The sequence below is a fragment of the Lampris incognitus genome, chromosome 11 (genome assembly GCF_029633865.1).
Source record: "Lampris incognitus isolate fLamInc1 chromosome 11, fLamInc1.hap2, whole genome shotgun sequence".
Classification (NCBI taxonomy): Eukaryota; Metazoa; Chordata; class Actinopteri; order Lampriformes; family Lampridae; genus Lampris; species Lampris incognitus.
In genome coordinates this window covers 40621063-40633997 of record NC_079221.1, presented here as the reverse complement: position 1 = coordinate 40633997, position 12935 = coordinate 40621063, and the positions used below count along the sequence as shown (strand labels likewise).

The 12935-nt window shown below is 42.7% G+C and overlaps 1 protein-coding gene across 1 annotated transcript in view; it reads right to left on the bottom strand.

Annotated features, from left to right (window-relative positions):
- Positions 1-3133: 3133 nt before the first annotated feature.
- Positions 3134-12935, bottom strand: part of kif5c (kinesin family member 5C) — a 52493-nt gene continuing 42691 nt past the window's right edge. Inside the window, exons 17-25 of the mRNA XM_056288929.1 lie at positions 12111-12228; positions 11825-11901; positions 11145-11254; positions 10201-10302; positions 8351-8411; positions 7735-7806; positions 5456-5560; positions 3827-4043; positions 3134-3312 (exon numbers count right to left, since the gene is read on the bottom strand). Of these exons, the coding sequence (XP_056144904.1) occupies positions 3134-3312; positions 3827-4043; positions 5456-5560; positions 7735-7806; positions 8351-8411; positions 10201-10302; positions 11145-11254; positions 11825-11901; positions 12111-12228 (1041 nt within the window). The remainder of the gene's footprint in view (positions 3313-3826; positions 4044-5455; positions 5561-7734; positions 7807-8350; positions 8412-10200; positions 10303-11144; positions 11255-11824; positions 11902-12110; positions 12229-12935) is intronic.

Below are 12935 nucleotides of genomic sequence, written 5' to 3'. Positions count from 1 at the left end.
TCTTTATTTTATTTGCAACATCATGATGACAGAACACAAACCAGCAGAGTCCAAAGCTCTTCTCAAATAACTCTCACACCGTCTTCACAAGAGGCATTGCATGAAATAACCCAAAACCAATTTCTGACCCTTTTCTTTCATTGTAAAACACGGTAGAAACAGACTTTTGTTTAGATCCACAGAACACTTGATGTGAGAGCACCATGGTACAACAGACATGTGATGCAGACACTGTGGCTATGCTTACAGCCGGGACATGACCACCCTTCAACAGCCTTAAACATCATCTGAACAGCCTGTCATTTCACCCGCCGTGTCCCTCTAGGTTTGTTATAAACATCTCCAGTAAGGAAAATATCTTTTATAAACATTCTCCTTCCTAACAAACATGCTACTTAATCCAGAAACACCCTGACTGATCCTTTAGACTCGCACGGTCCATGGTCAGGTCCCCTCACTGTGAAATTACACAATGTACCGGCTGGCCGAACCTCACACACACCCCTTCACTGTAAACCACTTCATTCATCCTTTCGTTAGAGAGCATGGCCATCATCACCATCATCATCATCATCACCATCATCATCATCATCATCTGACTATCTAGTTGTAAGCAGCAAAGCTAAATCTACCTATACAGTTATGTCAATATTTGCTCTACAGAGGGAAGAATTACAACTGCTCATTTGATCTTAACAGGAAAAGTAGGTGTCTAGATTTAAGAGTGTAATTTCTCCATCGAAAAAATGGTTCTAAATATAATCTATGTACTTTTTTTCATTTGTTGTAGTTTAGTTTTTGCTTTTTTTTTTAGCTTCAAACCACTTGCTAACATTAAACAATGGCTTTGTGCAAGTGAAAGTCAGTGTTTGTAATGTCTGCAGGTTTGGACCTTCAGATTTCTGGGTTTCATTTTCCTGAATGTGGTAAACTGATGATTGGTTTATTCCCTCTTGGCAAGCTCACACTTCAAATTCTCTCACCATCACCACATAGTGTGATAGTCCCGGGCCATGTGAATGGACACAGGACAGAATACATGGGACAGAAAGTTCACGGTGATGGTACAACATTACACACCAAAATGGCGTCTTCGACTCTGTGCTCTCACAACGACTACAAATGTCCTCGACGCGTCGAGACTATTCGAGTTACAAAAGTTTACAACGAGAAGGTAGATCAACACTGCTTAGCGCTCAAGAACTGTACTTCTTCAGAGTTGACACATATAAATACATACGGATTAAGCTTTACTCCCCGCCATTACATAGGCAGGGTGATGGTATATTGTCAAAGCAGAAGTAAAAATAAATAAATAAATCTATCAAAATTTCAATAAATAAAATGTACAATGGAAACATCGTTACTTTAAAAAGTTCAATAAATAAAATCTTCAAGAATAATACATACAATAAATAATGTAAAAATGTAAACAAAATTGGTGGGGGGGAGGGGGGGAAGAAGTCAGTAGCTTATATCTATGTGGTTCACGTCACATGAAAATAAAACCCAGTGCAAAGTAACGTGCTAGCCTAAACACACCACAGTGATGAACGAGCTAAACATTCATCCAGCAGAAATGCTGAGTTCCTAAACAAACTCCAGGCGCCAGGAGAACCGCCTCTAAACTGTCATTTACAGAAAGCCACCGGCTGACACAGATCACAGACACAGCTCAGACAGGCGTCGTTATCTACCACGCTGCTGGTCCCTACTGGACAACCAGCTCTTCTTCTTCTTCTTCTTCTTTGTTCCTGGTAGACATGCGGTCATAATGCCCATCGCCCTTCTGACAGGCATACATACAGCTTTAGTATACAAAGCCACCAAAACGGATGCAGAAGAAAAGGTGCGAGAGAGAGAGAGAGAAAGAAAGAGTGAGAACGAGAGAAAGAAAGAGAGAGAGAGCAAGAGAGAGAGAGACCGGACAAACAGACGTGTAGAAACAGTAAAAGAATGCACTTATTGGTCATAAGGACAGAATGTTCAGTAGATGAGGAGTCTGTGGTTCCAGAGAAGGCAGATTGGTGAGGGGGGAGAAGAGTTCCCAGTAGCTGTAGCAATCCAAAGAAAAAGGAAAGTCCAGTGTCCAGGGATACAATCCATGGCGAAGAGGAGGAGGAGGGGGAGGGCCAGTAACACACAGGAAAATCCAGTTTAGTCTTCTACCTAAAAACAGAACACCCATTTATTCAAAGCCACAATGATTTATTTTTAACAACTGTCACTGGAATTCGATCACAAGGAAATTTCAAAACCAAGAAGAGAACACACGTATTGACACGGATTGTGCTGCCACCTTGTGGTTGACTTCAGGACACATCCATCAAGGGGGACCAACCGAGTCTTCTTAGCAACTCAGAGGACTGGAGAAATCTAACCCAATCCCCGTCCATATAACAAGAATAGCTACATCCCACAACAGATGCTCAGAGAAAGGGTACAAATACATGTTCCTGTGAGAACAACAGGTCTTGACTTAAGCTCATAGATCTTCTCTATGTGCTGTTTATTTGACTGGATGGATGTGTGGGTCCTCTGAGTTCGCTCTTGGCACAAACACACTAAAGGTGATTCCCAGGGTCCTCTCAAGACTGATTAAACCCTGAATGCCATTGAAACGTAATTAATTAATGTGCATTCTCTCGACTGGAGACGTTAATCTTAACAAAGGCCAACTGTCCGGGAGTGAACCGACACCAATTAGGCTAATCTGATTAATTCATTCTAAAATGTAGAGGCAGAGCTGCAGTCCCAGAGCTGGCCTATACTGCAGCCACCAACTCGGAGAAGTGATTTGCCTCTGAATCAAGCACTCGAGACATCTTTTTTTTTCTTTCCCCTCTAAGAGGAAAAAAGGAACTTTGAATAGAGCTGAAAACGGAGAGGTGTGGGAAAAACAACTGCTGCAAACAATTCGCGGACATGTATTCAGTTTGACCTACCAGGCAGCGTAATTATTCTTGTAGGACCGCGCTTTTTTTTTACACTTCATCTTGTGAATTTCATCCTCAAACTCAAACACTTAAAGACACCAGAGTTCACGGTACGCCTCAAACTGGGTCTGCATATGGTCTGGGGTTAAATTCTAGGCCAAAAAAAAAAAATCCATCTAAGGTTACCAACCTGTTGCCTACTTGCTGCGTGGCTGCAGGTGGTGCTGATGTAGCTGTTGTTGTTGTGGACGGGGGTAGTGGTGACGCGGGCTGGACACGCCTCCGCCGCTGCCGCTGCCTCCACGAATTGAGTGTCCCATCGAGGGAGAGGAAGATGGGTGCTGTTGGTGATGATGGCCGGCACGGATGGGCTTGGCTACAGAAAGAAAGGGGAGAGGGCCCATTGTGGAGTTTGCTCATTCAAGTCGTTTTATATTTTGCCATGCAAGGTACACGTTAATCTCAGCACTACAGTACTTCCACTTTTTGCTTTGGTTTTATTTCAGTTAAACAGAATGAATTAATTCTACATGAGGCATTTCAGTGGTTAATAGCTATAGAGTAGGTAGTGCAGAGTAGTTATAGAATAATAATTATAATTTTAAACTAACTGATTTTCTATAAACTAACTTTATTAAAGTTACATTTTGGCATGAAATGCAAGACTACAGTCTATATTGTTATCTTGTCAGATATGATCAAAAAGGTGACAACTCCAAAAACAACAGTACTCAAGACTACGATATATTTCACACAAAAACTGTTCATGGAACAGTTCAGAAACCAAAAAAGTCACTTTATTTGTAATTATTCCTAATGGTTAGCTTTTCATCACACAGTTTTAATAGGCAATGCATCAAGAATCCCTGTAAATCTTATCTGCTCGTCACCTATTTGCGCCGAGTTCAGTCTTCTCGACACGTTTTTGGAGCGCACGGCCTCCTTGATGCGGTCCACCTCTTGCTGGTAGCGTTTGCGGTCCCTCATGGAGCCCTCCTTGGCCCCCCTCAGGGCCGTCTCCAGGGACTTCACCCTCTCCGCTGTGGCCCGCAGCCGCTTCTCCAGCTTGGGTAGCTCACAGCGCAGGTCCGCATTGTCCCGCACCAGCTGGAAAATAAATCCCGGGTACTTTTTCCAGAAGAAATGTGTTTGTGTTTGTGCACGCACATCAGAGCTTGTGTTCACAGGTGCATGTATCCACTACAGCAGTGGTTTTAAAACTAGGGGTCGCGACCCACAGGTGGGTCGCAGCAAGGGGCCGGGTGGGGTCGTGGGGTTGTCCATGCATTTCGTTTGGAGATGGAAAAAGATGCATAAAACCTGCAACACCTTTTCTGTGGAAGGTGCACTTTGTAAAAGTATGTGGTTAGCATCTGTGTAGCCCTACCCGCCTTAGTTTTCAAGATCTTTACTAGCTTAACTTTCGCTGTCTTGGTGAAACTCGCCATGAGATGGACAATTTTCTGTAAAGCTCTGAACTGAGAGAGGGAAATTGTGAAAATCTTCCTGTTGCAAAGAAAACAGGGGAGAAATCATCACATTTCCTGAGACTAACTGTAGGTTTTTAGCCAGCTACTGACCCAACGGTAACACATTCCCTAAATGTCTTATCTGCTTAGAGACTTTGGCTTCAACAAACACTTACTTGCGCACTTTTTAAGTCAGTGCGAATAATGCAATGAGCCCCCTCCACCCCTTTTTTCACCTCCAATTGTATTCAGCCAATTACCCCATTCTTCTGAGCTGTCCTGATCTCTGCTCCGACCCCTCTGCCGATCCAGGGAGGGCTGCAGACTACCACATGCCTCCTCTGATACATGTGGCGTCGCCAGCTGCTTATTTTCACCTGACAGTGAGGAATTTCACCAGGGGGATGTAGCGTGTGGGAGGATCATGCTATTCCCCCCAGTTCACCCTCCCCCCTGAACAGGCACCCTGACTGACCAGAGGAGGTGCTAGTGCAGTGACCAGGACACATACCCACATCCCCGGCTTCCCACCCGCAGACACGGCCAGTTGTGTCTGTAGGGACGCCCGACCAAGCCGGAGGTAACACGGGGATTCAAACCGGCGATCCCCGTGTTGGTAGGCAACGGAATAGACCACCACGCCACCCAGATGCCCTTAATGTAATGATTTAACTGTATTCTAAAATATCAATAAAATTGGCCTCATGTTCAATTTGGAAAACTTGCCTTGTTTGTTTAATTTTATGGTCAGTGGGCTGTGACTGCGGACTCAAAAAGGGGAGTACTGCATTGATGAACAACACAAGAGAAAATTCTGAATTATGTGGCTTTTTGACAGGTAATGAAAATGTATTGCTGATTTTACTGCACATGGTATTTGATGAGTCCCAGGTCAAAAAGTATCGCCTCAGGTGGGTGGCGGCATGGAAATATTTTGGGCTTCCTGGTATTAGAGGATAGGTATGTGTGATTCAATGCGTGCAATGTATTTGTGTGTGTGTGTGTATGTGGGCTGCTATGTGTGTGTATCCCTGCAATATCACAACCTACCTGCTTGTGGACCTTGGTGAGCTGTTCCAGGTTATTCTCAAGGAAAATGATCCTCTGTTTCTGAGCCAGACTGCCACCTGCCTCGTCGCCGTTGCTGTCTGTACTCTGATTGAGCGGAGGAAGACGTATATTAGAGAAGCTTCATCCCACAAGGTAATGCACACCTGATAATAACGTCACATCTGCATCTGGACGTAAGATCATCCTATGAGAAGAGTCATTTAAAGAAAGAAACTAGTAAAAGAAATGCTATTCATCGATTTCTGACTTTTTGCTTTTTCAGATGCACATTGCTCATCTTTTAGACCAGTTAAAGTAAATGATGACATTTGTTTCACTTATTCTGTCCCCACCATTGTAGGATTACTTTACCTTACATTACACTGCATGAAACTTGAATTACCCAGTTGGAAAATTGGCTCATTGCAGTAGCAGAGAATCAGCTAGAGCAAATGGTGTTAAAAACTACGCAAGTCATCTCAGCAGCTACAAACTTATCTACAATTATAAAACAAGCAAATGATAAAGACATTGCATCATCAGTCACAGTTTTATAGCTTAGAAGCAATGGAAGTGTGCATCTCTGGCATTTCTCAAGATCGAAGGTCCTATTCACAGGACTGCTTCTAGGTGCAAATGACTGTATTCTCATTTAACTACTTTAAACTTTTAAATTCATCTGTAACATGACTTTTTGAGCATCCTGTCCCCAACCACCAGCTGTGTAACTCATCTTCTGATACAGTATAAGCTTCCCTTATTTGGAGATATGGGACTTTGTTGTGAAAATAGAAAAAAAGCAATATATCACATCCTTCCCTGCAGACACCCCCACACAACCTGACATAAGAAGGGAGCTCCCACGTTTAACTTGTTTGTAGTGGTCCGGCCTTCAGCCATAGAAACCGATAACATGAAAACAAAACAACGATAACAGTCTCGTTAGCGTCAGTGATAGCTGATGACGCCATTTCCACAAATGAGTCTATATGTGACTGTGTGAGTGGATCCTAATGGGGATCAGTGCAACACTCATAAAAACAGCGGAGAGTGAAGACGTGTCCCGCCACGCAGATAAACCCCAGTGTTGAAACAACACGGAAATGCATTACTTGCATAAAAGTAATGTTTCATTATTTAAATCTCAGTCAGTTCACTGTTAAACTGAAAAATGTCTGAGTTAAAAGACCAGTTTTCAGGGGCTGACGGTTTGGTAATAGCACCACTTTAAGCTTACAACATTTGATTTGTAGCAACATAATATATGCAAATCTAGTATCAATCATGTGATGTTAAATCCAGATTTACTGTGTTAGCTGTCTTAAATGTGGCACTCTATTCTTTTGTCTCAAAACAAAACCCACTAACCCACTAAAACAGCATAGGAATATATATATATAGTATGTTTTTCGTATGGCTTGTGGGCCTGTACGGTCACCGAATGTAGGGGTGGAACGTAATGTGCAATGCATCTTAGGATGCTTCATTTATTTATTTATTTATTTTATTCTATTGTTTTAACTTACGTGAATTTTTGTCCTTCGCCTGGTCCTCGTGTGAGTCTGCATGCATGGCCACACAAGGGTGACAATGGGCATCTCTTGCCCATGTACTGATCTGTCTATTGTCTCTGACATACTGCTGATTGCCACTTGTCTGTGAGTTTGTGTATGGTCTGGGAAGATTGTGGAACTGAACTGCCCTTCTGGGATAAATAAAGTTGTCTGAATCTGAATCTGAATATATACATACATACATATATATATATATATATATATATATATATATATATATATATATATATATATATATATATATATATATATACACTCAAAAAAGGAGCTGCCTAAAATAATGAATCGCTTGGGATAATGGATGCTTTTGTCCATTTCTGTTTTTTACAAAGATGTGAGAGTTCAACTGAAACTTCTCTTCTCTACAGCAATGGCCCCATTTTCTGTATATTTTCGATGCCAAGGATGCTCTCGTGTTTTCAGGACTGCACGGAGGAGTTAGCATGTTTACAGCGCTCAGAGCTCACTTAAAGTCAAACAAAAATACAACAGTATTTAATAAAAGTGGACCGGACTTCAAACTGGCTTTCAGCAGCTGCACAACATCAGCAAGACTCACAACCAACACTTCCCATAAGTCTCTTCATCCATGCAGAGGAGGAAAGAGGTGTCGGGTACCTGAGGGACCTGGGGGCTGACAGAATTGGGGTGGGATGTACAGTAGCTTATGGAAAAAGGAAATATCTATATTAAATGCTTACTTACATTTGAGACTCGTACAGTGAAGTCTTCGATAAAGAGTCTGCGTAGGTTATAGAGTGTCTGGAGCTCTTTGGCCTGGAGGAAAGATCAGCACTCTCAGGATCATTTAGTCCAACATCAGATGTTAGAAAATACCAAACATTGGTGGTTTCTTTACTCTATTACGGCATTTGGTCCACATGCCTTTGCTGAAAACGTTTTCACCCCCAGTCATATCTTTATTTAGGTTATAATGCTTCATGCTATTCTTTATTAGACGATGGTGTAGAACTGCATTGTAGTCAATGGACAGTGTTGCTCTCAATAGGTCGATCAATTTACCCGATGCTGACCTTGACTGACCCCGACAAGGTCATCTGAGAGGATTTACTGAGAGGATTTACTGGATTTGAGCACATCTTGCTAAAAATAATCCACTGGCATTAGGGTAAACTCAGTGTCTGTACCTTAGACAAGGTTCATGAAAAGAGGATCAACCTACAAGCATTATCAATGTCTTTTCTTTGTCAAACATACTGTATTGAGATCTGAAACCAAAGTATTTGGCACAGTCCCTCATGGTAGAAGGTGTTTTAGGATTTACATCGATTTATGTGATAACTGATATTAATCCGCCTACCACAGTCTCCTCCAAACCCTTCAGGTCCTCCTTGGCTTGCTCTCTCTTTTCGTTCAGGAACCTAAGTTAGCAAAGAGAAGCAGTCATCTCACATTACAACGACAACCTCAGTGGGGTCCAAAATGACAAGGGCATATCATGCAAGTATGGCAACATCTGACAAAACACAGCACTTATTGATTTCTTGATTTGTATTTGCATCAATTTTTGTTTTGGTATCAAGTCAGTATTTTTATGTGAGTTGGGAAAAAAGAAGTTTGCTTTCACCACAATATCAAACCATCAGAGCTTCCACAATTGATATTTTACTGTTATATGTTTGCAGAAACTTCTAGAAGTGTGCTTTAATATCATACTTTTTTAGTCTTGTTCATCTGTTGTTTACAATTACAATGTCACAATTTCATTTAGCAGACGCTTTTATCCGAAGCAACATACATCTGAGAGTTAATACAACACAAGCAAGGATCTAGTCAGGAGGTGACAATGCAAGTAAGCGTCAAAAAAACTAAGTTGAAGTCCGATAGGACATAGGTGTCAACAGGCAGTGCACAAAGGCAATGCATAGGGTGCATAGAAGCGATTTTTTTTAATATATACCATCAGGTGTGGAGGTATTCGAGAAAGAGCTGGGTCTTTAGCTTCTTCTTAAAGATAGAGAGGGACTCAGTGGATTGAATGGAGTTTGGTAAGTCATTCCACCACTGGGGAACTACAGAAGAGAAGAATCTGGCCAGTAGTTTAGAGCGCTGTTTTAGCGGAAGTGCCAGGCGCCTTTAATTGGCAGAGCGTAGTGAGCGGGACTGAGTGTAGACCTGAATGAGAGCGTTCAGGTAGGCAGGAGCCGTTTTAGTTGCTGTTTTGTAAGCGAGCTTTAAGGTTTTGAATTTGATGTGGGCTGCAACTGGGAGCCAGTGGAGGGATATGAACAGCGGAGTGACATGTGTTGTTTTGGGCTGGTTGAAGACCAGATGTGCCATTGTGTTCTGGATCATTTGCAGAGGTTTGAAAGTGCATGCAGGGAAACCTGCCAGCAAGGAGTTGCAATAGTCAACGCATGATATAACAAGAGCCTGTACCAGGAGTTGTGCTGCATGTTCAGACAGGTAGGATCTAATTTTCCTGATGTTGTACAGGGCAAATCTGCACGATCGAGCAATCGAGGCCACGTGAACCTTTAAGGTAAGTTGGTCATCAATCATGACACCCACGTTTCAGGCAGAATTTGTGGGCCTAAGTTGGGTTGATCCGAGCTGGAGATTGATCTGTTGTTGTAAGGATGGACTGACTGGGATGACAAGAAGCTGAGTCTTAGATAGGTTAAGCTGAAGGTGGCGTTCTTTCATCCATGCAGAGATATCAGCAGGGCATGACGATACCCGTGCTGAGACTGTGCAGTCATCTGGCGGGAATGATAGGAAGAGCTGGATATCATCAGCATAGCAATGGTATGAGAAACCATGAGAGCGGATGGTTGCACCATGTGAGGGGGTGTATATTGAGAAGAGGAGGGGACCGAGCACCGACCCTTGAGGTACCCCTGTGGATAAGCCATGCAGTTCTGAGAACTATTCCTTACACTTCCTGGCTATTTCCTATTATCTTATATTTCCTATTATCCACTGCTGTATTTAAGTAATTTCCCCTAAGGTGATCATTACAGTTTAATGTGATGTAATCTGTAAAGTATTTATTAATGTAATGTAATCTGGACAGTTCCTCAGCATGTGTGCATTAGCAAGACATTACTGAAAAAGAGTAAAGTGCTTCATTTACATTCCCTGGGTAAAATAAAGCTTGAAGGTATGATATTTATTGAAGCTACAGTAAGCAAAGTGGGCCAAACCCACATCAGTTTCTGGAGTTTCTGGTCCTTTTCTCGTTCCTCGGCCTTCAGTTTGTCACAGTCCGTCTGCAGTTTCCTGAGCTCCAGCTGCAAAGCCTGGTTCAAACTTGAAGACAAAGATATCAACATCACTATTCACTATTCAAGTATTTACTAAAGCAGGGAGTTTTGTACCTTCAAATCATACTTTCTAATGAACTGGCACATTTTAGTTAGTTTACATAGCATGGCATTTTCATGGTTAACTATAGGCCAGCCTATTACTTTTGTGTGAAATGCAGTTACAACACTAAACTACTATAAAGTGCAGAGAATAGGTATTTCTTTTTTTTAAATACATTATTTCTGATTTTTCCCTTTTTCTCCCAATTTAGTGGCCAATTGATCCCTATTTTAGTTCAAACACCCACCCTCGTACTGCATGCGTTCGCCAACTGCATCTCTCTGGCCGGCAGTCTCGAAGGAGACGCCTCACCACTTTCGAGAAAAAGGTGACTCCAGGCCGAACCACTGCTTTTTACGACACACACAGAGACGCATTCACATGACGAACACAAGCTGACTCCGCCCCCCTCCCGAAGACAGCGTTGCCAATTATTGCTGCTTCATCGAGTCCGGCCATAGTCGGTATTTCTAAGGTAGACATCTAAATGGATATGATGTGTTTTCTGTAGGTTTTTATCGATGAATGATAAAAATTTAATTTTGTAAAACAGGTGCATTTTTCCAGGAGACTGATAAACTATACAGTATCACGTTTCCTCTCATTATATTCTCATTTTTTATTCTTTGGGTTAAATAAACTGCATCTCTTCCTGTGTTATGCAACAGTACGCATTGTGCTGAACCATATCAGTCATCTCCCATCCTGTTGTATCATTCGTCATATAAAGTCACGTTATCCTCTCTCGTCTCATCCGGTCTAATGTGATCATTTGAAAGACTTGCTCTTTGAGCTCATCCAGGACCCTCTGCTTTTGGTCAATCTCGTCTCGCAGGCGGGACAGCTGTTTCTGATGGACCTCTCGATGGTTCTCCATCTGCTCCTCCAAGGTCCTCTACAGAAATGACAGAGAGGAAGATGAAGACAGGAACGGAAAGAAAACCAGGTTTGGAAATGTATGTCTATCCAGACTAAAGGTCCACGCCTTATTACTGTTTAAAGGAGAGGCAAGAACAAGAGGTCTTCCTTTTCATGAAAATAAATTTAAGCTAAGACCAAAATTGTTGAAAATACTTTGCTGACACCATTTTTCATTAGTCTTATGAAAGCGAATGAGCCCTGTGAAAAGCAAGACCAACTTTGCTGGCTTTGCACACAAAACCGTGTCTGACCCTGGCACGGCTGTCGAGCTGTAAATCAGGATAACAAACACTAAGCATTGAACTGATTTGAAATGTGATGACAAAATAAACAATTTGGGGGGGGGATTTCCCCCCTCCCCAATCGAATTTTAGCCAATTACCTGCATCCAGCTTACCACCCACAGACACAGCCAATTGTGTCTGTAGAGATGCCCGATCAAGATGGAGGTGACACGGGGATTTGAACTGGTGATCCCCGTGTTGGTAGGCAATGGAATAGACCGCCATGCCACCCGGATGCCCCAAAATAAACCAATTTTTACCTTCATCTCCACAGCATCCTGTAGTCTGGTCATGTGCTCTTTCTCCTTGTCCATCACTGTCACCTCGTGCATTTTATCTGACGAAACCAAAACAGTTGAATCACTTCTTGTTTTCAAGGCCCGCAATCCGCAGATGAACGGACGTGTATGATATACACACGTCCAGTCTGAATGCATCACAGAGGTGAAAGTAACTATCCCCGACTGTCAAATCTAAGGTTATAAGTGATGGTTGTCTTGCTTCTGTGTACTTGTTTGATTTTTTTCTTCTGTGTATTTTACTGACCTTGAGCCTGCAGTTTGGCTATCTCCTCCATCAGGGCGTCCTGGCTCTCCTCTAGCTGTCTCTTTTTCTGCTCCACGTTCTGCATGTAGTCAGTCAGAGACTTGATCTTCGCTTGGTGCTAGATGGTCAAATACATATACAAAACTATTAGTAAGTAACTGACACCCCCCCCCCCCCGATCGCTTTGGCTTAATGGTGCTATGTGATATATCTTAATCAAGTAACATCAGTATGAATAAAGACTTCTGTTATCAATGTTCAGATTCTACCCTTAAGAGACATTTGCACATCAGCTCTTAAATAGCTTTTTTAAATACACTTGGTGTAAGAAAATCTTCCATGGCTAATAATATGTAGGTCTATGGCTGCAGTTTAAAAGGTGGTGGTGGTCCCCCAACCCTGCTCACCACACTCCAGACCCCACCACCACCATGCCACTTGGATATTTTTATTACAACTCGACTACTGAACATATGGTATACATTTCTAAGCTTTAACTGGGTTGGCTACTGAAGTTGTCATCCCATCTCATCATCAGCCACTTCTCCGGGGTTGGGTTGCAGTGGCAGCAAGCTAAGTAAGGCACTCCAGATGTCCCTCTCCCCAGCAACACCCTCCAGCTCCTCCTGGGGGATCCCAAGACGTTCCCAGGCCAGATTGGACATGTAGTCCGTCCAGCGACTTCTGGGTCTACCCCAGGGTCTTCTCCCAGTTGTACGTGCCCGGAAATCCTCCAAAGGAAGGCGCCCAGGAGGCATCCTAAGATGCCCGAACCACCTCAACTGGCCCTTTCGATGCAAAGGAGCAGCGACTCTACTCCAAGCT